Genomic DNA, 26,138 nt, shown 5'->3' with positions numbered 1-26,138 from the left:
GCCTTTGGCGTAAGTGTACGGGAGCATTTTTTCGAGGAAACTGATGATTTAGAGCAGGGTCCCCCACACTTTTTCGCATATGAGCTACTCATAAAAAGGCCATGTCAAAATGATCTACCTACTATAAAAATGCAAAACATGTTTATTTATAAAACAGCATATTTAATCTTGTTTATTTGTACCATATATGTTGATGTCTTTTGCATCACTGCATGAGCCCACATTATGCAATACAACCCAGTACTCTGATGAATTGCACTGAATGTAATCAGCCAGGGGTGCGTAGACTGTACAGTAGCTGCTGTCAAGGTGCAAAGGTATTTGGACTTAATAATCTTCATGTGGGAAATGGCTGACTCACATAGATAAGTAAAGCCGAATAATGCAGTCAAGTATGTAGGACATTTCCTCATGTGAGCAAGTCCCAGAAACGTCCATTAGCCCTAAACTTCAGCTCAATATCAGCTCGTAGTCTCAAAATCTCATCTTCCACTCCAGAAAAGTTCTGGTAAAACGGTGCTTTAATTCCGGAATGATCCTTCGGTGGCTGCCCTCGCTTTTGTGGTCAGCTGTGAGAAAATTGTCCCGATAACTGTGATTCGAGTCCTTGCTTTTGTAACTCGAACGTTTTTGGAAGGGTTGTATGCAAGTGACACTTTTGTCGAGGGGCGTGCACTTTTGTCGAGCGGTGCCCCGGAAGTAGACAGGGCTGTTACCAGGCGGCTCCCTCGTCGCGTCGCTCTCACATTTCTTTGGACCTGCAACCAGGCGATAGCCATATTGTTTTCAGGAAGAGAACATGATGATCATTCAATAAACCTTCACTCCAACCAAACGAACAGCGAGTCCTTCATTGACCCACGATCTACCCACACTATCGTTGCCCTATTGAGCACCCCTGGTGTAGAGTATCGAACACATTTCTTAATTTTGATGTTCGGTTGTAAAATTCCTCTAGTGTTGGGGCACAGATGAAAATGGTGGACTGGCCTTTTCCACAAGAAATGCACTCCTAATGAAAAAATGCTCTAGTGACATCTGACCATTCAGACGTCTTTTTTGAAGAGAAATTAGTTAAATGTTTGCCAAAATGTTTTATATACATAATTGTAGCAAAACAAGAGGTTTGATATTACTTCATCCAAAATTTACTAATTTCAACAAAGGGAAAGTTGTCTATCAAGATCGCTGGAATTTCTGATAATCCTCGAAAAACGATGACAAGCCAATGCAATTTGGTTCGTTACCGTGGTGTTGAGTTTATAGTTGATTAGGCACTCAAAATAAGGAGAAAAGAAATGAGTGGGTTTTGAACCTTCAAGAGGAACAGGGGAGAGACAAAACTTTGGATAAGCAATTCCAACCTGCTCTGAAAGCCCTGTCGTGAAACTTTCCTTTTTATTAAATCTTCTCGGTTACAGAATGCAGATCATTTCTATAGCAACATGGTTGGTTGATATTGGCAATGATGTAAACAGTGCATAAAAGTCAAAACAATGAACAAAGGTGAGTTATCCTATCAATCTCTTTTGCAGGTGTCCATTATTAAAAACAGAATAAACTTATCACGCGGTAACACAAAAAGACGTTGCAGTCTGGCATCATTCCCCACAGTATGATTCTACTGTTGCTGTTGTCTACAAATAAGAACTATAGGTCACACATTTACGCGACGTAGCCCTTATTCATGTTTTCTTTCAGCGCAGCAGTAAAAATTTGCTTATATTCGTAATCATCATCTGACACTGTGGTATTCACATGATCAGAACAAAAAACAGTGTGATCGTCAAAATAACAAACGGGTGTCCAATGTTAAAAAGAGAATTAACTAATAAATGCTTAACAGAAAACTAAAAAATGAGGCAGAATTGTGTTGATGTGCAGTAATTGATGTGTATGTGTCATTCAGATCGGGCAGTGGGGATTCAGAGTCCCTCTTCCTCTGGCCTGACAGCGCCGTGTCGACCAGTCACAGGCCAAGCTCCGAGTCCGGAAGTCAGAGCGATTGGCGGCCTTCCTCGTCCCAGCGGGCTCCCCAGACCAGGCCTGTTACAATCAGCTGTACGTCCTCAAATTTCACTCCCATTTGACCCGCTCGACTTTTTTTTCAATATGCAATGTTCTGTAAGCTGTGCGCCTCTGAGATTGGGTAGTGGTCTCAAATCTCTGCGCTCAAGAAAACATGTGAAGCGCATGAAAACAAACTATTTTTTTAAATAAAACTTATTAATTGTGCCATAGCTTGGTGAGTGACAGCCAATCACAGATAGGGCTAACTTGCGCTACGCAACCAATCATAGCATTGCATTAACATTTTTTGCAAATACTTTTTCATACGTTATAAACAATCGCAATAGTCTAGTGGTCAGGATTTCGGTGCTCTCACCGCTGTGATCCAGGTTCGATTCGTGTTGCATCCAACTTTAAGCAAGTGTGGTCACTGGTATTTGTTGACTGATCAATAATTGCTCAATTATAGTAATATATAATATAAGCGGGTACAGAGGCAGGGGTACTTGAAAAAGGATGGTATTTAATAATAAAATCAGCAACAAAGTAACATTCAATGGCTTAGAAAATAAATAACACATCCAAAGATGTGTGGAGATCGGGCGCAGATGTGTGCAATTCAGTAACTGCCCTATAGTTTGGTGCCTGATCATGACCGTCCTGACAGAATTTTTTTTTTCAACAAAATTTGCATACTGTGGGACGTCTTTATACAAAATGCTCGAGATACTAGAAATTTGAGAAATGAGATGTCTTTCGACCAAAAATCTTGCCCGACATGCGAGAGAAAATCCAAGTTAGGAAAAGCTAGAGACGCTCACCGCCAGTGTTTCCTGCCACACAGACCTGGTCTCGCGCGCTTATGTTGTGTGTTTTTAAATTGCATTGCATCTTTGATGCTCGCACGAGTAGAGGCACGAGGCTTGGGAAACGACGTGATTTGACTGAACAAGACACCCTAAGCAGCCCTTTCACGAGCAATTTGAGATATGAACTTGATTCTGTAACGAGTTAATCTCATAAGTAGAGGTATCATTTCAAGTATAAACCAATTAATCCGTTCCTCAGCCATGGGGTCATCTCGATGTTGTCCGCCTGTTGTGTCCTGTGTCGGTTGTTCCCTCTGCCTCAAGTTGTAGGTCCTTCTCAGAGATGAGAGTCTCTGTGACGGTATCTCCCACGAGTTGCTTGTCGTGTATTCACAATAACAAAAGTCTTTGTCGTGAGTAGTGGTGTGCAATTTTGAAAAAAAATATTCACCCCCCTGGTGGGTTTTAGAGCTTTGATGGCATCTTTCTGTTTGGATATGATGACCGATCGTACTTCCTAGCTAGGTCTCTCACACAAACACCACGCTCATGTTTGTCAATCATTTGCTTCTTTGTTGACATCATTTCTCTGACAACGCCTTAATGCAGGGGTGGGGAACAAGTTTGACACAAAGAGCCGAAATTTTTAACTGTGAGAGTCAAAGAGCCACACCACGCACTGACCTGCCATGACAGACTGACACACACAAAGAAAAACATATTATTTCCCATAACAAACTCCTCTTCTTTTAATACAACAAGTATTGTTCTTGTGTTGATTTCAAGGAAAGTGTCCACCGTCAATACACAAAAAAACCTGAACATGAAACAAGGCAAAGAGCCACAGTATATAGAAAATATGATGAGGCAAAGAGCATTCTTATTGGCCAAGAGCTGCATGCGGCTCTAGAGCCACATGTTCGCCACCCCTGCCTTAGTGTTTCCTCGTTACCTGGATTTTCTCTCGTTTGTCAATCAAGATTTATGTTCCAAATATATCTTGTAATTCTCGTGTCTCGTATACAGAGGTATGACTGTATTTCTTACCGCTGGAGATATGAGAAATTCTGGAAATGAACAGATCCAGGAACAAATCGATCTTGTATGTAAAGGTATCACTGCGCGCCTAACCGTTGGCATTCTTTAGTTTGAACGAAGTAGCAAGGCGGTGCCACTGATGAGCTTTTTTTTAAGAATACTCCCCAGTTACTAATGTTTTTTCTTGGGGGGCACAATGCGACCTAGAAAATAGAATCCAAACAGGGGAGGACATTTCAGACATTTTTTGGAGTGTGGCGCTTGAACTGTACTTTGTCCACCACAGGCCCAGTCACTTTGGCTCTGCCGGAGCCACTTATCCACAAGACAAACTACTTCCTGTTTTCTTACCCGTGGTTCCACGGTCACATCTCCCGTGTGAAAGCCGCCCACCTGGTCCAGAGCATGGGGCCCGAGGGCCACGGCGTCTTCTTGGTGCGTCAGAGCGAGACGCGACGAGGGGACTACGTGCTCACTTTCAACTACCAAGGAAAAGCCAAGGTGAAGTTCAGCTGGACCGCCACGGTTCAGGACTGGCTTCTGACGTGTTTGCGTGTTTCTTTTTATGTGTGCAGCACCTTCGCCTGTCTCTGACGGAATGGGGGCAATGCAGGGTGCAACACTTGCGCTTCCCTTCCGTTATGGAAATGCTCAGCCACTTCCGCCTCTTCCCAATCCCGCTTGAGTGTGGATCTTCCGGTGCCGTCACGCTCTCCAGCTACGTGGTGGCTGGCTCCAGCCCTCCCTCCCAGGGTAGGCTGCTACATTTTTTTTGCTAGGGGCGGGAAAAATGAACCACGGCTTTGATGCTCCTGTCCAGTAGAAGTGGTAAAATGAAGCGTCCTTTCCAAGTGTAGGGCAGTGACGTCATGTCACGTGACCGTTGACAAAAAAGGCTTCGTTTTGGGTAAAGCTTGCCGAGCAGAAACGGTCACGTGAGCGGGCTCGCCCATGGTTTGCTTATGGTGAAGGTATAAACTGGAGGGAAGAGAGGGTAAGAGAGAAAGAGAGTGTGTGTGAGAGAGAAGGTGAGAGAGACAGTACTGTGAAGGAGACCGTGTGTGAGAGAAACCGTGTGAGAGACGGTGTGTGTGAGCAAGAGTGAGTCTGAGAGTGAGTGATGACAGGGAGAGTGTGTGAGAGAGAGGGCATAAGGCAGAATGAGAGAGAGGGAGAGAGAGAGAGAGGTTAGGACAGTGAGAGGGTGTGAGAGAGACAGGGTGTATCAGAGAAAGTGTGTCTACTGTAAGTGTGTCTGAGATTGTGAGCGAGAGTGTGTGTTGGGGTCAGTCGGTTGGTTTTAGAGTCAACCACGTAGTTCATCCATTTTTTGTCAGAAGAGAAATCAAGTGAATGCATTGGAGACAACTGTTTTTCCTAAACAAAAATGAACAAACTATGGTTTTGTGCTATTAAATAATGCATTCCTGCAGCAGGGGGCAGTAAAGAGCCAAAATGAGTAATGAATACTAAGTATTAAACATTTTGGCTGAAACAGTTGAGCCATTTGGGATCGTTACTTAAAAAAGTTATCAGTTACAGTTACTAGTTTCATCATGTACGATCTAATTGTGTTACTACCAAATTACTGATACCCAAAAGTAGCGCCTAATTCTGAAAGTAACCTATTTTGTTACAAATTAGCGGTTATACTCACATTGAAGACGACCTTCTAAAATTCCTCAAATATAGCCACGCGATAAAAAAAAATAGAAAAAAGACCTACCTGGAAAATCAGTAAAACCTTCATATTTCTTGGCTTGTACTATCTTGAGAGCTTGCAAACTAACACAGCCAAGACACTCCATATCCATTTTGTCTTTTGTCATCAAACCACTTCAAAATTCTCCGTTCTTGGGTAATGTTGCAAAAATAAACTGTTAAATTACTGTACATTATGCGCTTCCATTTGCCCCCATTGATTTTGTTGTTGCTGTATAAGCCACGCCTCCTCCCCTACGGGCTTTCTACCAATCGCTACTGGTGACACACAATCAAATATGCTCGTTTAAACTGACTCCGTAATTTCGTTATAAATACATATTCTGACATTACCCCTACCAGGCATATCACCAGGGAGAAATTCAGCATCCCAGTACTCTGTGTTTGAGACAGCGCCACTGTGATTGTAATTAATAAACACGCCCGCCATTTTTTTTAAGTTGCGGGTGGAGGGTCGTGTGATGCTTTGTCAGCGAAAAAGCAAGTGTCATAAATTAGAAGACATACAGTTTTTTTATGGGTGCTTGAAATCCTTGCAAATGCTTGAATTTGAATGTATTTAAGGATTTAAAAAGGCTTGAATTTTGGGTGAAGTGTTTAATTGTTTGAAATGATTGCCATGTTTTTCAACAAGTCTGCTTGATAATGACACCGACGCTGCTTTCTGGTGGCTTCGCTTCGTCGCCGTGTTTCTTCTTCCCTGTGATTAACGGCAGCCGGTTTTAGTTTGTGTGGCAAGGTCTTTGTGGAAAATTGGATTTAACAGTCCTTAAAATAGTGCTTGAACTTGGCCATGTAAAAGGTGTACGAACCCTAATAATATTTCTTGATCTGCTTTTAAAAAGTAGCAGAGTAACGTTCGATGTTGAAACAGAGAAAATTCAGTGTTTTCCAGGAACCTTTTTACTTTGCGAATCACTGCTTTTTGCTCGGAAATCTCTCAAGTTGCCACTTGAATTTTGTTTTCTTTGACGCAGGTCAGCTGTCGGGCGCCGTCCTGGTGCCGTTCTCGCTTCACCGCTGGAACTCTGAGCCCAACTTGGCTCAATGTTGCAGCCAAATGTCCTCCTCTTCGACATCAACCACGGAGGCATCGGGCCCGCCTCTGCCCCGACGCGGCACACCCCCCTCGTCATCCGCCGACACTCCGGTGCGCCACGGCGCGTCAACGGGACGACAGGCGCCGCCACCGCGCCACGGCGCTCCGCCCGTTGTGGCCCGACGGGACTCGGACTACGAGTTGGAGCCCGAACGTCTCCGGAAGCGAGCCATCGACAACCAGTACATGTTGCTCTGATGTCGAAGTGGAATATACTCAAGTGATCAGGACGGACGTTTTTCGGCCCCGCGTGCAAAAAAAAAAAAACTTTTTCTATGTTCCCTTAAAATAAACTTTTGAACGTTGGCTTTAAGCGACACTAGCCTAGCATAAGTCACGGGTGTGTAGACCTTTTTATTGTTTTTTTTTTTTTATCAACTCCCACCGCCTCCTTTTTCTTACTTTTGACCCCCACCGATAAAAAGAATTGTGACATATAAACCCAACCTAGCAAGTACTCTTTTTTTCTTTGTCACTCTTTCATTCTCTTCATGCTCCATCACTATTTCTGATTTTTGTTTAATTAAAGCAGGGGTCTGCAACATGATGCCCGCACGCACCAGGTCACTCCCTAATACCACCTGAGTAGCCCGCGGACTGCTTCTAAAGAAATATGGGTCATTTTGTCATGATGGGTCATTATGATTTTCTGAGAAATGCCATTTTTATTTGGCATATTTAGTGGTTGACTGAGACTATTTTGACCTCTAATAATTAAAACTTGGCAATAACATTGTAGCAGCACAGTAATACTGTTAGCCCTTCACACTAATCAGTAATAAAAGTAGCTCTAAGCTTCAAAAAGGTTGGCGACCCTTGATTCAATGGGACAATGTGTATTATTTAACGTCTTTGTGGTAAAAAAATAAAATACCGTAAAATCCGAACTACAGAGCACACCTGATTACAAGCCGCACCCACCACTTTTAGGTAATTTTCCACTTTTGTACTTAAACAAGCCGCACCTGTGTATAAGCCGCGTGCACCCGCATTAAAATTTGTGACAGGATCATAATATTATTAGGCTGTAAGTTCCACTATTGTGATTTTGTAGAGATATATTGTTCTATATTATTTATTAATTGTCCATTATCTTTCAATTTTTAATACACCGCAAAGCCAATAGGCCGAGACACCTGCTCCCAGCATAGAGACTGAGTCAAGGTCCCAGCCTCCTACCGACTCAATCCAAAATTTAATAGTACACAATCTTAGAACCACAGTCGGCATCATGAATGGAAAGTGATACCCGTAATTAACGTATGATGCAGACTTGTAAAGTCCGGGTCCCGTTGAAAGTAATCCAAGGAAACAAAATGTATATTTCCAAAGTTAAGGGTGGGAAAAATATATATCCACTATTGTCCGCTGCGACAACAGACAGATCTACCGGTAACTCAGCTTTACCCCATTTCCCATCAGCCCGCGTTTGCTCCGCCCCTTCTTTTTGATTCGCCCGTAGAACACATAACAGAATAAATCTCTAAAATAAATACATTACAAAAATATACAGTTGCAAATATATATTATACATGGTTACACATATTTACGAAGAAAGACGGTACACCGAGAGAGATTTCAAAGCTTTAATAATACTAATATAACTTTCATCCCAAACCGTTCCTTTGAAAGGTACCAACACGCTAGTAGGATCACGCTCGCAATGCATAAACGTGCATGTCCAAAAAAAAGCATCCCGTAATTGTGAAATTCACGGTAGATTGTCCTCAACTTCCTCCACATAACTATCGCCATCAAGGGCGTCTTCCTCAATATCGGAACGTACCTTAACTTTACAATGTATGCTTAAACGTAGAGGTTGCAGTCTTTCTTGGCGCACATATTCTACTGGTCTTCATCTTACCTTTTATACTCCAGCGCCGCTGGTGGCTGTTGGAAAAATTACATAAATTGGCCGCTTCACCGAATAAGCCGCAGGGCTGAACTTTTGGGAAAAAAGTAGCGGCTTACAGTCCGGGATTTACGGTATATTGGTTTGAATAAGCAAAAATACATGAACGTCTATATTGACTCTTTGCACACTCATGACCTAACCACGCGAAGACACCATGACGGACGGCAGTAAAGCGTAGTTAACAGTACTCCCCATAGGTAAGGCCAGAAAAAAACGTAGACAACAAAAAAGCTATACTGTTCAACAGCATTGGGAATGACTAGTTAACTTGAATATTATGCAGCTGTTGGATGAGGTGGCTCACCTTGTTGGAAAGATGTCGTTATTGATATTTATTTCAAATGTTAATTCAAGTTCTGTCCGGTGCCTCTTGCCGTCCGTCATGGCTCTCATTCTCCCAAAGTGACGTCCCGTGGAAAGGGTCAATAAACATATTTTCAAATACTTGTAAGCGAGAAATGATATTAATTTACTTAATATGAGGCTCGCTTGGAGGGTGTTAGCATAATTGTCCACCATCTTGCTGCTAAGGTTAGCCCAAAAACCTTGTGAAAAATTTGGCAGAAGGATGACAATAAAAATGGTGCGGTTTGGTCTCGTGGTTCTTCTTCTTTGTAGCACTCATTTTTGGTTGCACCACACGATACAGCAACCTCTGGTGGTCAAATAATACACACTGTCCCTTTATAAAAAGAATTTTGTTGGGAAAAATACAAGTGTTGACATGTTTTATCGCTGAAATCTTTTCAGAGGACTCAACCAAAATGAATCCAGGACTCCTTTCACACAGAAACACTGCAAAATATACAAGAAATTTACCAAAAATGTGTCCCATTGGAAATGAAGTGCGCTTAATTTAGGGATTCTTTTATTTTACAATATTTAGAATATTTGTCATTTTACTCACATAATTTGACAACAGAATTTTCTTTTCCACAGGATGCCTTCTTTCACACAGAAAATCTGCCAATCAGTTGAATGCCAAAGAATAAAATTATGCCACATTGGCAGATGCACGTGCTATATTAAAGGATTCTTTCATTTTACAATATTTTTATGACTTTTTAATAATCTTTTGATGATGAGAAAGCAATCCTAAATATGAGGAACATTTTTTCAAGAAGATCCGTTAGTCTTCCAAGGACACCTTTTACACAGAGACACTGCAAAATACTTTGTTATGCTAATTTTTATGGTTTTTTATTTTAAAATACAACTTTTTTTCTCAGTCAACTTTTGTGGCAATCATGAAAAAAATCTGATTTGTTCTGTGGAAAATGTATTTTTCACAGAACAAATCCGTCGAATGAGCTTATTTTGCAGATCAATTTAGCAAATTCTTATTTTTACAAGAAAAAAAACGCACTTCACTAATAACAGAGCACGCAACTCAGACAAGACAGTCAGAAGCCCCCCAGCGACACAGTGGGCAAAGTTCCAATTCCTCCAAACTATACATCCACTGATAACTACAATCGTCTGTTTTTCTACGAGGTGTGTCATCGCTTTCAGTCCTTGTTACCCGGCGACGTTACAGCTCTAGGGGATATGAGGCCTACAAAAACGATATCATTTGAAATCCATGGCGCGGTGCATTATTTGAGAACATGTTTGCATGATTGTGAGGAGGAACAGTGCACGTTCTGTGCCTAGTTGAAATGAAAAAGGATATTTTGTAATCCCTTTAACAATCGGCTCATCGAATGTATACAAATATCTGTCAGATTATCCGTGCCGATAATCGGCCAGCCCAATAAACGGTCGACCGCTAATTTAAACCTCTAACAATTACAGCACAATAACATATTAACAACATAGTAATGTCATGTTATATTAAATATGCATATAAAACTGGTAGCACTTTTCTATAATCAGTAACTCAAAAGTATCAGCGTCAAAAAGGTTGGCGATTTCGCTGACTTCTTTTGATCTCGTGTGCTTTGAAACATACATGAAGGCACAAAAATCCTGCCTCGTTTTACACAGAAAATATAAGAAAATATAATTCAATTGAATACAAGGACTCGGCATTCTACACTTTGACAAAAAATGTCAGCACATATGAGATTTTATTTTGTCAACAACAAAAGCTTCTTTGAGTGCAAATTCCTGTCCTAGTTCTCAAAATGCTTTCATTCTTATCGTTAAAAAAAAAAAAAAGTCCCCGTTAATTGGTTTCATAACCTGTGCAAATTGTTTGCCCCGGAGAGATTAGGTCAAAAATGAACATGGTTTTTCCTAGACTGTGGCTTCTTTTTCAAAGACAGACGATCACAGATTAACCCTCCAAGACCCAGTTGAGGAAAAATATGAAACACATACTTAGAGGCTTTGAGATGTGTGTTAAGCTTCATGAGAACGTTGTCATATTACAACTCGGATTTATGGTCAGAACAGAAAAGTTCAAACATTTAGATCTCAGTATAAAAAAAATAAAAAAAAAACACCCGCATTGCTTTTCCTGGAAATATAAGCACAATGACAGCTAGAAGCATCCCAGCATACGGAACTTGAATGAGCGTTTGAGTTCAAACAAATACAAATAAACACGACAGAAAAACATAACCACAAGTTTTATTGCTGCGTGTTACTGGACCCAGGTGAATGGGCTAGCTCCAGCTGGTGTTCCACATTTCTTTTATTTGATTCTGTTTTTTATTGTTTTACCTCATCTGCAAAATAGATGATAAACGTCAGTCTCACACGAAACTATTTAATTGTTGGCATTAAGATTCATTTATTGAGTCTCACTAAGTCACGTGAGGTCCTATGAGACTTGGTCCAAGCACCCTTCTCTGACCTGTGAGACTTTGCCACCTAGAGGTGATATACTGGTACTTCTTACCCTTTCTGCTATACTAGGGGTGTCAAACTCGTTTTAGCTGGGGGCCACAAATGCTAAATAAAAAAAATCTCACGGGGGCCGGACTAGTCAATTTAAAAGAAGGAGAGGGAGGAAAAGAGAGCGATAAACAGATAGGGAGAACAAGTGAGACAGAGTAACAGTGAGATAGAGATATGAATGGAGAAGGGGGAAATGAATATAGAGAGAAATAGAAAGTGAAAAAAAGAGAAAGATAAAAAGAGAAAGATAAAAAGAGAAGTGAAACAACAGAAAGAAAAAGTCCGCGGGAGAAAAAGAGACAGAGTTCGAAAAAGGGAAAGAAAAAGAAAATTAGAAAGAAAGAATTAAAGGGTAGATTGGAGAGAGAAAACAGAGAGCAAGACAGAGAAAAAGAAAGAGAAGAGAGAAAAAGAGAGTGAACAGGACAAAAAAATAAAAATAAAAAAGGAGTCAGAGAGAAATGGAGAAATACTACCACAATTGTTACCAGGCTTTGGTGACTACCGGTGGAGATATTTAAAACTACGGCTCATTTTCCTCTTGCGCTTCTCTCACTGTTGTCTTGTGGGCCAGATTTAAACCATTGGTGGGCCTGATCTGGCCCGCGGGCCGCCTGTATATAAACTCAAATACCCTGAAAAATAGTAATAAACTTCCCCGAACAGTCAAATACAGATTACACAACATAAATCCCAAAATATAACATTTTAACTAGTCAGCAGCCCTTGTTGCGCCATATGCGCAGTGGGGCAAGGTTCTAAGCCCGATTTTGGAAGTGTATCCCTTTAATGAAGACAGAAGACCGCGGCGATGATCTACAAATCACACTTGCAGCCCTCAAATTATTTCAGGATTTGCAGCGAGCATTTTCGACAAGGTACGTATGATGCATTTCAGAACAATTTTATGATAGATAGTTACAAGTATTGCGGCTAACTTCTGCAAAATCTCACTCCCCTATGCTTTTCAGCGCTTAGTCTCCGACAGTGTCACAATCGTAGTCTGTGTGTGTTTTATTAGGTAATGTTGTCGTGAGTTAAAAAAATAATAATAAAAAAAAGTGTGTGTTTGCGTACAGGGGGGTAAGATTCTGAACAGGAGTGGAAACTAGCAGCAACAAGACACGCCAAATACATTCAATGTAGCTACTGTTGCTAAAATGAAACCAATTTGAGCAGCTTTCAATTAGTTGATTTGATGACACCTTGGGGAAAACATTAGCATACACAGCTAACGTTAGTGTCTCACCTTTACAAAAATGTGGTGCCCCCTTTAGTCAGTGAGTAACCCAACAAGATACTAAGAACTGGTAGGCATCCAGACTTTTATAAGCTTGTAGACCAGCACTGGTGTATAGGGATACTCCATTTACAATATAGTGGTAAAGATCGTGTTGACTGAAGTCAGGCAGACTGGACAATTTGTTTAGATGTGTGAATATGTGGTCATTCTGGAAGGGGGACTGCCTCATGTGCGGTCCCTTCTCAAGGTTTCTTCATTTTCCTCATGTTGAGGTTTTTGAGTTTTTCCTTTCCCTCATGTGGGTTTTGGATCAGGGGATGGTGTAATAATAGTCTGGTTTGCAATAATCTGTGGTCTGTGCAGCCATTTGAGACTCTGTGATTATGGGCTATACAAATAAACATGACTTTACTTGTCAGAGGGAAGACTACTGCTTGGTAGCCAACATTGCTAATGCTATCCCCAGTTTCTCAAAACGGCGCCCTTTGTGCTTTCCGACGAGGTGAGCTACCTCATCCGGCAGCTGCACAATATTCGTTCTACCCGTCATTACCCAAGGTGTTGAATGGTATAGCTCTTTTTGTTGTTGTCTCCAGTTTATTTGCCTCACCCAAAAGAAGTTATCCAGCTCTTTGAGACTCCTTGTGATTAAGGGCTATACAAAGAAACATGACTTGACTTTACCAAGGTTTACCGCCATCCATCATGGTGTCGTCTGAGGTGTGCAAAGGGTCAATATAATGTGTTACTTTTTTGTCTATAGTTACTCCCACTGTTACCCGCACTTCATTGAATTTTCTTCACTTTGACATTAGGAGCACTGGGCAGGAAAAGCATTGGGTCATCGCGATGCTTTGTTTTAATAAAACAGTCGAATTCCATGATCCACACCAGTTCTAAGCCGGCTGTTCGGCCCCAGTTGAGGCAACCATCCAGCTTGCAAAGAAATAAAAGTGAAAAGGTGCATCATATAGTCAGCTGCAGTGTTAAAAACGTAGAAAAAGATGTACACTCTTACTGCTACCCTGACACATATGTAGATGAAAATTATGTATTATAAACACACATGCATATGCACTAATTATATTTGTACATTTGGGTGGATTTGTAGTAGCGAAAATTGTTTCATATTCACAAAAAATAAGAACACTGACAACAGTGGGTTCAGTTTTTAAAACTTTTTTTATTTTTTTTAATATTTTTTTTTTGGGGGGGGGCTTAGTTTTTAAATTATTTATATTATCTACAAAGTAAAAGTTTTAACTTAAAAGTTTCATTAGGTTTGGGTGAGACGTGGGTTGTGATTGCTGTCAGTTTCCCGTTTGTTGTAGTTTCCTCGTCAGTGGCTGTTCTCTTTTTCTCGTAGCAGCAGTGTTAATAGAACAGGAACGTTAATACTGCTCAAAACGCGTCGCTTTGTTTTTTTTCCCCCCCACAACAAAACCGGTGCAGACAAGTTCCAATTTAGGTTTTCTCAGCTCATTAGATTCATTTTCTCTTACGACGCATCACCGCATCGTCAACCTGGTAACATTCTCTTATTGCCTCGCCCGGGAAAAGAGGGATGGGAAGGAAAGGAGGGAAACGGATGTGAAACACGCCCGCTGATGCAGAGAATGAAAAGAGCGCTCCTCCTGGTCCTCTTTGGGGAACTTTCTGCTCGCTGGCGCCATCTACCTGCAGTTTACAGCTGCTGCTGGTGATGGGGCTGCACTGCATGAGTAGTAAAACGACGGCATGTCAAGCACCACAACGGCAAAGACCAAGGGCGTAGTTTTTACATGGACAAAGGGGCACATCCTCCACTGATAATGTAGTACCTCTTTATACAAGCACTTCTAAATACGAAAATTTCGATACATAAGTAGGTTTTAAAAAAAAATCTTGCTCGCTTTACAAGAAAATCCAGGTCACGAGTGGTCCCAGAATTACCGCTAGTGACCGATCTCCACCGTCAGCTAGGTGCAGTTTGTGCATGCAACTCATGCCCTCAGGAACCTGATTCCAAGCGCTTGGTTATGCCTGTAGTGAACATGTATTCCGCAGAGTTTGTTTTGATCCCACCTTTTTAATAGAATTTTCACACATTTTTGTGACCTTAGCCGTGAGTTCTAGAAAGGAGAAGGTGTCTTAGGGGAAAAAGGGAGAATGATTTTCAAAAAAAGAAATAATCAGAACAAATTTGTTGTTGTACACTGTGCAACCCAACAAAATATTGAGGTCTGAGTTCAGCACTGTGTTTTAGTGATCTGCAGGAGGCACCACACTTACATACACCTTGGGATATTCCACAGAACCAAGATAAGGGATTAAGCCTGGATGTTTATTTTTGGCTGATTTCAGGTTATATTTTGCTTGGCTCAGTATAGGGATATAATCTCAAGCACTAGCTTGCTCTAGACCAGCCTAACAACCAGCCTACATACAAGCTGCTGTTACGATGCTCTATTCTAATATCAGTGTCTGAAATAACGTCTTTTACGTCGGGCGTACAATTTACAATACGTCTCCGCCCGGGTGGCCGACAACTTTTTCAAGAAAAAAAAAAAAAAAAGATTTTTTTCTCAAATCAAATGTTTGCTTTATTCGAATTTTGAAATCTCCGCCGGTTTGGGAAATTTCGGAATTTTGGTACGTTTTGCAATTTGCATACTCGGGAGCCAATCAGAAGCCTGCATCGAATAACCTCGTGCTTCCAGACTTTCCCTAGCATTATAAAGTCGTGCATTTGCATATCATTTCCAAAGTAGACGCACAGAGAACTCAACAAAAATGGAGAAGTGGTTAGGAATCAAGCCAAAACCTCAGTCCCAGGAGAAACATTCAAAAGACGCTAACAAAATTTATGACGCTACAAAACGTTAACAGACATTAAAAGCATCGTGGAAAGAGGAGTTCACGTGGCTTGTAACAGACGACGCAACGCAAACATTGCATGAATGAAGATGAGTAAATACAGGTACATACTGATGGCAGATGGAAAACAGCGATGTCATATACATGCAATGAATGTTATAAGTAGATTTATAATAAACTTAACTTTAAAGTGTTGTTCTGCTATAAATTCTGATTATCAATCCTTAATACTTGCCTGCAACAATGTTTTTTTTTGCGATTAGTTGTCTTATTGCACTTCAAGTTGGGAAAAATAAGGCAGGCAACTTCATGGCTTTTTGTCATAAGTTTCAGACACTGATAATATCTAAAAAAAAAAAAAAAACAACAACAACATTGCAATAGTGTTAAAACTTAGTTACAAAGTAGTGGTCATAGACTGGTCACTTTTTCTTATTTAGTGGGTTGAATAGCCTATCTATAGACAATTTTAATAATTATTTTAACTAGCCCGCATTAAAATTTTACAAATAGGCTATACTGGCATTTCATTCAACTCTGTTGAATGAAGAAAAATTAACTTCATTTTCAGTGTACACAAAGTGCTGATGTATCCATTAAAAGTTGCGTCACTCCTCACGCAAAAACACTCCCTATTCCTCCACATACGCACACACCATTGTTTCGGGGACTCATGATAAAAATCACATTTCGTTAGTATCATCTTATTTATTTTATTACTGTATTTTTAGTAGTTAATTAATGTTTAAATGTGTTTTTTTAGTGCTCAAGAAGTTGTGTTTTATAGCTATTTAAGCTTCACTTTGATGCTTTTATGAGGTCAAGAAAGGGCCAATCATCAGGAAAATGTGCTCGTCACGCGAACAATTTAAGCTACGAAAATGATCCTGAAACTAAGAGGTACCACTGTACTTATAAAAATGCAGTTTAGCCCCATCATTGCTAAGACTAAAGCTACGCCCTTGGTGAAAACTTTTTTTTTTTTTTTCCTGGCTTACCTTGCGGATGAGCCAGATAGGAGAAAGGCGTTGCGGAGGAGACGGGGATGTGGTTGAGGGCCGTTTGCGCCATTTGGGGCTGGGGACCCCCCGGTGGGCCTTGAGTGGCCATCAGCATCATTGGAGGGTGGGTAGGGGGAGCGTGGTGCGACGGCACCATGCTTGACTGCATGTGCGCTTGATGCTAACAAGAACACAAAAGACAATTTTGGTCGGTTTGAGCGTCTCCGTCTTGTATTTGGTTGCTTAGAACGCATGTGTCGAACCCATGGCCTGCAACATCATTTTAGGGAGCCTGCGAAACAATGCTGAGAGAAGAATAAGAGGAAAATAAACTGCTTCACGTCATACCATAACATAGTCTTAAATAAATCCACTGGATGTCACCAAAGCCTGGCGCCATGCCAACCAACTAACTGAATTTGCTGACTACCATTAATCAACCAGAGAATAATTAAGGAAACCCATCCTAATTTTGCATAGATAAGTCACGGAAGCCCTGATCAAGGCAATACCAAAAATACAAAATTCGAAAAAAAAACACCACCTGGTTCTCTTTGAAGACGTTTAAGCTCCTTTCTTATATAGATCACTTTTTAAGTACTACTAATTCCATAACATACACAGATTAAAAAAAAAGCAGTCATGGAAAAAAATAATACAAAAAGAACCTGGAGCTTAAAAGGGGAATCTAAATCTAAATTGTTAGGTTGAAATATCGTGGGAGGGTTTTAAGAAAAAAAAATCCCTTTTGAAAGAGCTGTGCAACTATATTGTTGTTACTTGTTACAGACACTACCAGACCTACGAACGAGTTGGGTTCCGGCCGATCATTCGTAAGTTGAATTTGTTTCTAAGTTGCTTCGGTGCTAGATTTTGTATGTTTAAAGCTTTTATAATACAAGTAGCCTGTATTGTTTTGTCCTGAAAATTAACATTTCATTAAATAATACGCACTATAAAGATAAATAAAGATACGTTTAATTTACTGTTGATGGGTTTCAAGAGGTCCTCCTCCGTGGTAGAGAGTGGACGAAAAAAAAAGCAATCCAACCATTTTCTCCACCGCATCAGCTTTTCTTATTCCACTTTGATTTCAAAAGAAACGGCTTCAAAAGAAAAAACGTCAACGTTCTTAGCGCGCTGGAGATACAGTATAAGTAGGACTGTATGTTTACTAGGAAGTAGAAGCTGGATTTGTTCTTCGGTGTGCATGCTAAGTGACCTCTCACAGTGCCACGAGGCGGGAAAAAGCACTACAGTAATGTTCTCTACTCGGAAAAAAGTGCACACAATACAAATTCTAACTTACAGCAATGTCCGGATATTTTTTGAAATCCCCAAAAAAAGTGATCGTGTCTACCGTTCTATGTAAATCGAATGTACGCAAGTCGGGAGGCCCCCGGACTTTCACCTGAAACTGAACGAGCCAAGATCATTTTAAACTATAGGGAAATGTTTCAATTTCAAATGTACTTTTACTAGTCTTTGAGTGTCTTAATAGTCTTGGGTCATCCTTTCTGAACTATTTGCTTTTATTATATCAACCCTCGCTGCCCGAGGTCCTCGGTTTAATGGTTCTAGGGTGAGGACCAAAACCTACAGTGAAGCAGCATTCAGCCACTTCAGTCCTCATCTATGGAACAATCTGCCGGACCACATCAGGTCTACGGGGACCCTTGATGGTTTTAAGAGGGGGGGGGTCAACTTTTTTTAATATGGATTTAAATTGGTCACTGATTTAATTTGGATCATTTTAACTTATCATCTTTTATTGTATCACATTTTACATTTTTATGTTTATTTCTTCAGATGTTTTTTATATTTCTGTGTTACCTTATTTGGGGTGCCCACAATGGTAGAGTGTGGGGTTCAATTCCTGAAAATCTTGAGGCCATCTGCTGCCATCCCTATCAGTGTGGCTAAGCCTCCCTTAGGGTCCCCTTCCTTACATATCTAATCTGTGCCTTGCCGTAACCATATTTCTCTAACTTTTCTTTTTGTTGTATTTTAACCATTGTGTGAGTGTTTGTGTATGAGGTGTTTTGAGTTATTGGGTGGGGAAGGGAGAGCGAATTTTGTTGGCTTGTTGTACGCTTTTAAAGAGCACTTTGAGTGGCAATTTGTTGCCTGAAAATTGCTTTACAAATACATTTCATTTGAAGAATTCTACTAGGGCTGCAACTAACAATTACTTCAATAATCGATGAATCTGTCAATCTAAAAAAAATTGATGTAACGGATTTTAAAAAACAACAAATTTTTCCTCCTCTGACTCAAATATTGAAGTTTTAGCAAAGAGAAAAATATCACCAAGACAACAGAATATCCTATCATATATTACAACAAATTGAACTTTTGAACAGCTTAACAATATAGAAAAATACATAAAAATATATGCTATTCACCTGCAAATATGTAGGATAACTTTTGCTGTTGGTTGAGTAACTCGCTTACCTGCTGCACATGGGCCATGTGGTTGGGGTTGTACCCGTGCTGCACCTGCTGCGGGTGGATGTAAACAGTCTGCTGGGCGGACTGGAAGGATGCCTGCGGTGACTGCGGGTTAGGCCCCGGCGTCATGGACGGGGGCGTGGGGGCCAAAGCAGAGTACACTGGCTGCTGCGATTGATTGGCCAGGTGGAGGGCCTGGGCGGCAACGGCAGCAGCTATAGACCGAGACGGAAAACAATTGGTTTTTGAGCCGAGCGAGTCGATGCAGTGGAGGAGGGCGGTCTTCAATGTTATCACCTGCCGCCGCTTGCGGGTGCTGCACGGGACTGGCGGCTGAGTGGTTGGGCGGGCCCCCGTGTTGATTGGGGCCACCTTGCTGCCCCTGGCCCGTGGGCGTGGCAGAGGGCTGGGGGTGCTGCGGGTGGGGGTGCAAGGTCGCGCTGGGGTGGGCGTATTGCTGGGGCATGGGGCCAGGAGACACTGAAAAAAGAGAAAAATGAAAAAAGGGCAGCGATACCAGTAGACCAGCGATGTTAAACTCAATTAGCTCTGGGGCGGATATAGACTTTCTGTTCTCAGGCGGGGCGGATCAATAAAACAACTTCAACTCAAAGTTTTAAGCTTGATTATTCAGCCTACTTTAGTAGCCTACCCTACAAAACGGTGATGAAAAGTGATCCTTTTTAAGCATAACACCTTTATTAAAAAACAATCAGAAAAAAATTATTTTCATGTTCGGCATTATATGCGAGAACAGTTTTATTTTGACGGTTAATGGGATTCAGGTTTATACCTGAACAACTCACCACACGATTTAAACCCAAGTGGGAGCTATGGAAATGGAGATTGCCTCAATTGTTATACGGTTTTGAAATAAAAAACATAAAAATAAAGGGCTCAATTAGGGCTTAATTAAGATCACATCACATCGTCCATCGCCCAAGGTGTAACAGGGGAGGGCGCGCTAAGCTAGCGGTCTTGACGGTGGTGCAGTCATCACTGGCATTTCTGGTATCGTCCCTCTGCTCTGCCACTCTCGGCGCCAGCTCGTGAGTCACCTTAGGTTGGCCTGAATCTTTCTCATCAATGATAGCCACCATGTCTCACCTTAGTCCGCGACCCAACCCCCACAGAAAAGCACCTTCTGACCAACTTTCTAGCGGCTGAATAAAGCATTTGGTTGGATCAAAATTTATTCTTTTTTTTTTTTTTTTTTAAATCCTTGCTGACTAGTCTGTTCTTTTTTTTGTTATACTCAGCGTACGGCGAGGGGGTGGGACTTACCATACATAGTATGTGTCTGCTCTGGGTACTGAGTGGTGGAGGAAGACACCAGGCCGGGCTGGCTGTGGGCATGCGGCGCCATTATGCGGGCACTACCCTGAATCATAGGACTGAACATGTGCTGCGCCTGCGGTTGTAAAAAAAAAAAATAATAATAGAAAGAGAGTAAACTTATTTAGTTCTGTTGATTCATAAACACATTTAACTCAATAATACCTTTGTCAAGTAAAACTCTCCGTTAACTCCTCGGCAATAGATCCCCTAGGCCTCATGATAACCCTAACCCTAAGTATTTTCAGCACTATAAGGCACACCGGATAATAAGACTTTTATGATTTTTTTCATCATATGTAATGCATACCAAACTACAGTAAGGGAAATGGCTGCACTAAAAATAAATAAGTAACATATCTGTGCGTTGTCCACCGATTACAATTGCAAATTTTGGATCAACAAGAATCAAACCCGAATCGCGGCAAGTGACCACAGAATTAATTCCACTTGATTGCTCGAGATACTGACAACACACGAAAAGGTATTAGGATTTATGAACACAACACACTCCTTTTAGTCATGGTAACTTGTTGTTGATGTTAGTATTGGGCTAGGCCGCGAGGCTATTGTCAGACAATAAACCAAGCATGGTGCAAATACGTTCAGGACTACAGTATTGTATCACCGATTAGCAAACTTTACGGAGCAAACGAGATTATGAAGTCAAAAAGGAGAAAGGCATTGTTGGAAGTAATTAAGTTGTTCTGAAACAAACACATGGCCACACATATTCTAAAACATTTGTCCTTTACAATTAGAGCTGAGAAAAAGTGAAACAAATTTTGATATACAGTAATCCCTCGGTTATCGGGGTTAATGGGGACCAAAACCACCCGCGAAAATCCGCCAAGTAGCGACACCCCTTCGAAAATGCTTAAAAAATAAATATATATATATATATATATATATATATATATATATATATTTTTTTTTTAATTTTTTATTATTTTATTATTATTATTATTATTATTTAGACCCGCGAAGCTCTGAACCCGCGAACGTGGAACCGTGAAGTAGCGAGGTCCCACTGTATTTTTAACCACATTTAATTCAGGTGTTGTGCTGTGTGGGGTCCCTTAAACAATAGGGTCGTAGGGGCACCATTTCCTGTGGTGAGTCTTGGGCAAGTACAGCCGGGTAGCGCACATCCCTCTCCAGGCCACCATATGTTTCCACCCGGTCTTGTCTCAGGTACTGTGATTAAAAATAGTTTGACAATAAAACCTGTTGTCTTTTCCTACATCATCTATGACCCTTGGGCCTGGTAGATAGTATTTAATGCTCCTGCTGTTATACCGCTTTAATCCCTGTTGCCACCATTGTTATGCAGTTGTGGTAGGTTATAAATTTTGACTGATCAATAATTGCACAAATATGATAACACACCAGTATGCATTTCCATGTTTTATAGTACATAAGATGCACTAATTTCAAATGTCAAATTTCTGAGCAATTTTGAGTTTTTAGATGCGCTTCAGTCCGAAAAATACGGTATTTATCGGTTTTCACCTGAACCCAAGCTTAGTGTTTCTAAAAAAAAAAAAAAAAACCTCGAAAACAACTTTAACTCTTTCAAAACTCTGCAGTACATGTAATTTCTCCCTATAAACTTTTCTCACTTATTTTACAGGACATCCCAAAGAATAAATATTGGACCCAGCTAATTTTGCCTGAAATACCAAGTGATAAATTCCCAATCAAATATATGATGACAAAAGAAAACTATCTCGATTGTTACAACAAACATAATTTATTTATAAACATTGGTCGCACCTATTTGAGCCACAATGAATGAAATAGAATTCTGGATAGTCAGTGTTACATGTCGAGAGTAAAGAAAAACGAAACTTGAAAAAAAGCCACCGACCCGCTTGCTTGGTACTCTTGCATGGTTTAACACCAGTACAGTGGTACTTTATACAAGCACCTCTAAGACGAAAATTTCTGTATACAGTTTTTTCCCCCACAAAATTCTTGCTTGCTATACGGAGGAAAATCCAGTTGACAAACAGTCCCATAGGTTACTATGATACTGCTCAGTTTGTGACTGCTTACTGCCAGCATCAGCTTGTCCAGTTTGCACATGCAAACTACTACAGTAACTTTGACTGTAAAGAAAGTGCTTACATGTTATCAACGGTCTCTCAATCTCATACCTGCCAACCACCGCCAATTGCTCCCCTTGTTAAAGATTGCAAATCTTAGGGGCCGGTCACACAGCCGTTTGCGGCTGAATCACGGCCAGAAATTTCTGCCTGTGAGGCGGACGCTATTGGACGCTTTGAGATCGCCATACAGACGAGATACAGCAGTGCTTAACACGCGGTCGTAAATTCGCGCGCGGGTGGCAGCGCGAAAAAGTTTGGCGCTGCTCAATTCTATAGAGCGCGGGCACACAGCCTTTCACGGGCGTATCGAGGCTGAACCACGGCCAGAAATTTCTAGCCGTAAAGCAGACGCTGTTGGGCGCTGTTGGACGCTTTGAGACCGCCATATAGACAAGATACAGCAGTGCTTTACTCGCGGTCGGAAATTCACACGTGGATGGCCGCGCGAAAAAGTTTTGAGCTGCTCAAAACTTTGAGCATGTGTTAACCGCGGGCGGCACACGAGGTAATGACGCGGAACGACGTGCTCTGGCCGCAGCCAGGGCGTGGTTACACATGGGTAGGACGGGAAATCGTGGGTGGAGCATGGTAATAGCATGTTCTGCGCCTGTATCGCGGTGTTATTACGTGAAATTAGCGTGTTACGCGTGTGACGGTCAAACGCCTTTCTCCGCGTATATACAGCGCGATTTGCCGAGCACACGTCAGTTGTGCTCGAGACGTCAAGGGGTGGACATGGATCTCCGTCACCATAGTGACCTCGTCTTAATCCATTTTTATTTCTTGCTTTTCATTTCATAACAAGATAATAAAATAAAAATGAAAAACTATTACAATAATAACATATTGGCTTCTTCGGTGCCATAGCTTGAAATCTTGATCTTCACGGGACCGTGTCTTGAGCGGTTATGATTTCTACAGCACGGTGTAATGCCGAGAAATGCATCCCTGCCGAGATTTGCATCCCCTCGCTGCTTCAACCACTTTTACCTAGTTTTATCTCACTTTTATATCACTTTTAGGGAATGTAATGGCGAACATATAACCAAAACCACTTCGTCTTGCATTTGTTGGGAATGTAATACAACTTAAACCATTCCGTCTTTGTTTTTGTTGTGCACGTAATCGAACGGTAATGCACACCGTATATAAAATCCTCCGCCCCTCGCGTGAACGCGCATTCTGCTGCGCTTCCAACAAAAGCGATCGTATTCTATATAAAACGCTTATTAAAACAATAAAGCGAGCTAATTATAACAATTGGGAGATCCTAGTCTATATAACGCGTTTATTTAAACAATAAAGTGCGATTGTATTCTACAAAATGCGTTTGTTAACGCAGATGAAAAAGTCACCAACGTCAATGCACGCTTCCAACAAAAGCGATCGCAGCAGAATGCGCGTTCACGCAAGTGGGGGTGGGGGGGTTGCGTAGGAGTCGGATTTGGGCACAACACCGGCTCGGGAGCTTTTATACCCGTGGTCCACATGAAAAATGACGCGGAAATGACGCGATGAGAAAGTGGAACAGTCGCCGGCGTATGTTTTGCGGGCATACCACCGATGAACAGCGGATTGGCCAATTTTGCGCATTTTCCATCGCGGGCAACCACGGGCAAAAAAAAGCCGTGATTCAGCCGCAAACGGCTGTGTGACCGGCCCCTTAAAAACAAAACGTAGCACCTATCTGCTCAAGACAATGTAGAACACCATGACAATAACAGCAATGGTGACGTTCTCTTCTGCTACCAGTGACAGAGATAGTCCGGATTAGAGCTAAAATGGGCAAGAGATCGGTCTTTAAAAAAAAATAATTATCGTATAGTGTATGGCGTACACTATGTGAAATATGGTGAAAATGCAGAAGGTTTACATTTCTGTAGAGGGGGTATGACAATGAATGATTGAGAAGCATTGATGTAAACAAACCTGTGACTGGTAGTGTGGCATCTGCTGGACCAGCTGCTGACTGGGAAACTGCTGTGGGCTGCAGGCGAAGTACTGGGCCGAGTAGGCTGGGCTCTGGGTGATGATGGGAGGCCCCGCAGCAGTAGCTGGGTGCATGAGGGTAGGCGTTCCCGGCGGGTGGTGCTGGTCTGACCTCTGCTGGCTCATGTTTGGAACTGGCAGGACAAGCAGACATTGGAGCCAATCCGACATTGCACGTGCCAAAGATTTCACTCGTCGTCATCTTTGATGGTTATAGGAATTCACAAACAAAATCGTATTTTTCAATAAGGCACGTAGTAGTGTTCCTCCCCTCCATTGTGCAGATATGTTGTGAAAAAAACCCACGTGTTAGGTGACTCCAGGATTTTAGTCTTAAAGTTGACTAATATGGCTTGTTTGCTGTGGAGCTGGGACGTCATTAAAATGACAACACTTTCAAAATGGCGAATCACATAAAAACAACATATGAGGCAAGCGTCGCAACAGACAGCGATTGTCGTGAATAGTGATAGTAAGCTGCTCATTTCTGCTCGGAGGTCGGCGATTGAGGCTATTTGTGTTTTTCGCCGCGTGCTACGGTTGGTATAATTTTGTCAGGCTAGCTCCCCTTTAGGCTGCCGAGTACTTTCCTGTTTTGTTTGCTCCCAGTTGGTGCTTGTTGGCTGCTCACCGTGTCTTGTTTGGCCGGCTATCCTGGCGTTAACACAGGTTTTGCCTTGTCGCCGTAGCCGCTTTTCGTTGCTGGTTCCTGTCAGCCTGGCTGCTCTTAGCGTGCCTTTGGTTGGCCAGCCTCGCGTTTTTCTGCCGAGGCTGTGGTTAAACTTTTGTCAATTGGTCCAGGTTAGCGCCCTGTTGGTATTTTTTTCTTATTTGCCAGTTAACCCCTTTTTGGCTGCTCGCCCTTTAATGTACAGTTACAGCATCCACATACGACACAGCGCCTACACATTCTGCAAAAAAAAAAAAAACCTACCAAAACTTTGCTTAAAACACTTGCAACCTCTTCAACTAATCAACACGTAAAATAATATGGCGAATGGCTTGCAAATGTGTTGGTGTTACTCTGATGACGTTAAAACTCAGGGGGCCAAAGGGAAGACAGGCTGTGTTCAAAATGCATCATTTTGGAAAATAATTGCAAAATACGTAATTAAATATACATAATTTCACGCAAAAAAAGACCAATTTCTTTACATTTTGCACGTTACAAAGGGAAAAATAAGCCTGCTCTCACCTTTACCTGATCTGTATGGTTTTGACTGGTTGACAGTCATGTGCGGCATCTGGACTTGGTACATGGCTGGAGACTGCACAGAGGATTAGGAAATTAAATCATGATGGACGCAATTCTTCACGTCCTTATTTTTTACTCAATCAGGTGACGACTCACATACGACACAAACTTCGTCTTACCTGCGCTCACATGCATTTTTTTAACTTTATATGTTTGTGTGTGTGTGCATGTTATTAACAGCTCCCGAGGTTTAAACTCCATGCATGTTTATTACTTGGCAGAAATATTCCTGTAGGTGCTTAAAAATTCAATTTTAAAAAAATGGATTGCAGTAAGAAGTTGGCAAACCAACATCTGATTATGTGAAATAGGCAAGCAAGCAAAACATCTCAGAGGTATTTTGGCTTTTCAATAACATGTAAAAATAAAAGGAAAAGACAAGGAAATCTTAGAAAAAATATTCACAAACCTTCCATATTATGCTTTTCTAATGGAGCAAGAGACGAAAGTGAAAAAGAGA

The 26,138-nt window shown here is 41.4% G+C and overlaps 3 protein-coding genes across 11 annotated transcripts in view; 2 read left to right on the top strand and 1 right to left on the bottom strand.

Moving 5' to 3' along the window:
* The window catches only part of sh2b3 (SH2B adaptor protein 3), a 67,803-nt gene extending 60,110 nt beyond the window's left edge, over positions 1–7,693 (top strand). For all 3 annotated transcript variants that reach the window (XM_088336159.1, XM_088336161.1, XM_088336160.1), the window contains exons 5-8: positions 1,910–2,061; positions 4,144–4,358; positions 4,433–4,610; positions 6,557–7,693. In XM_088336159.1, the coding sequence (XP_088192285.1) occupies positions 1,910–2,061; positions 4,144–4,358; positions 4,433–4,610; positions 6,557–6,876 (865 nt within the window). In that variant the 3' untranslated portion in view covers positions 6,877–7,693. The remainder of the gene's footprint in view (positions 1–1,909; positions 2,062–4,143; positions 4,359–4,432; positions 4,611–6,556) is intronic.
* Positions 1–26,138, top strand: part of nmrk1 (nicotinamide riboside kinase 1) — a 191,301-nt gene that overhangs the window by 81,527 nt on the left and 83,636 nt on the right. The gene's annotated exons all lie outside the window — the stretch shown is intronic.
* atxn2 (ataxin 2) overlaps positions 13,844–26,138 on the bottom strand; it is a 33,574-nt gene continuing 21,279 nt past the window's right edge. For 3 of the 6 annotated variants that reach the window (XM_088336152.1, XM_088336154.1, XM_088336158.1), the window contains 8 exons: positions 26,088–26,105; positions 25,619–25,691; positions 24,364–24,557; positions 20,273–20,399; positions 19,286–19,468; positions 18,992–19,203; positions 16,535–16,718; positions 13,844–14,393 (listed from right to left, as the gene is read on the bottom strand). In XM_088336152.1, the coding sequence (XP_088192278.1) occupies positions 14,365–14,393; positions 16,535–16,718; positions 18,992–19,203; positions 19,286–19,468; positions 20,273–20,399; positions 24,364–24,557; positions 25,619–25,691; positions 26,088–26,105 (1,020 nt within the window). In that variant the 3' untranslated portion in view covers positions 13,844–14,364. The remainder of the gene's footprint in view (positions 14,394–16,534; positions 16,719–18,991; positions 19,204–19,285; positions 19,469–20,272; positions 20,400–24,363; positions 24,558–25,618; positions 25,692–26,087; positions 26,106–26,138) is intronic. The other 3 variants (XM_088336153.1, XM_088336155.1, XM_088336156.1) reach the window with 3 other exon arrangements.

Source organism: Urocampus carinirostris, chromosome 5, assembly GCF_059441175.1.
Source record: "Urocampus carinirostris isolate Australia breed hairy pipefish chromosome 5, RoL_Ucar_1.0, whole genome shotgun sequence".
Taxonomy (NCBI): domain Eukaryota; kingdom Metazoa; phylum Chordata; class Actinopteri; order Syngnathiformes; family Syngnathidae; genus Urocampus; species Urocampus carinirostris.
The sequence above is the reverse complement of the archived record's forward strand: the minus strand, read 5'-3'. Positions and strand labels throughout refer to the sequence as shown.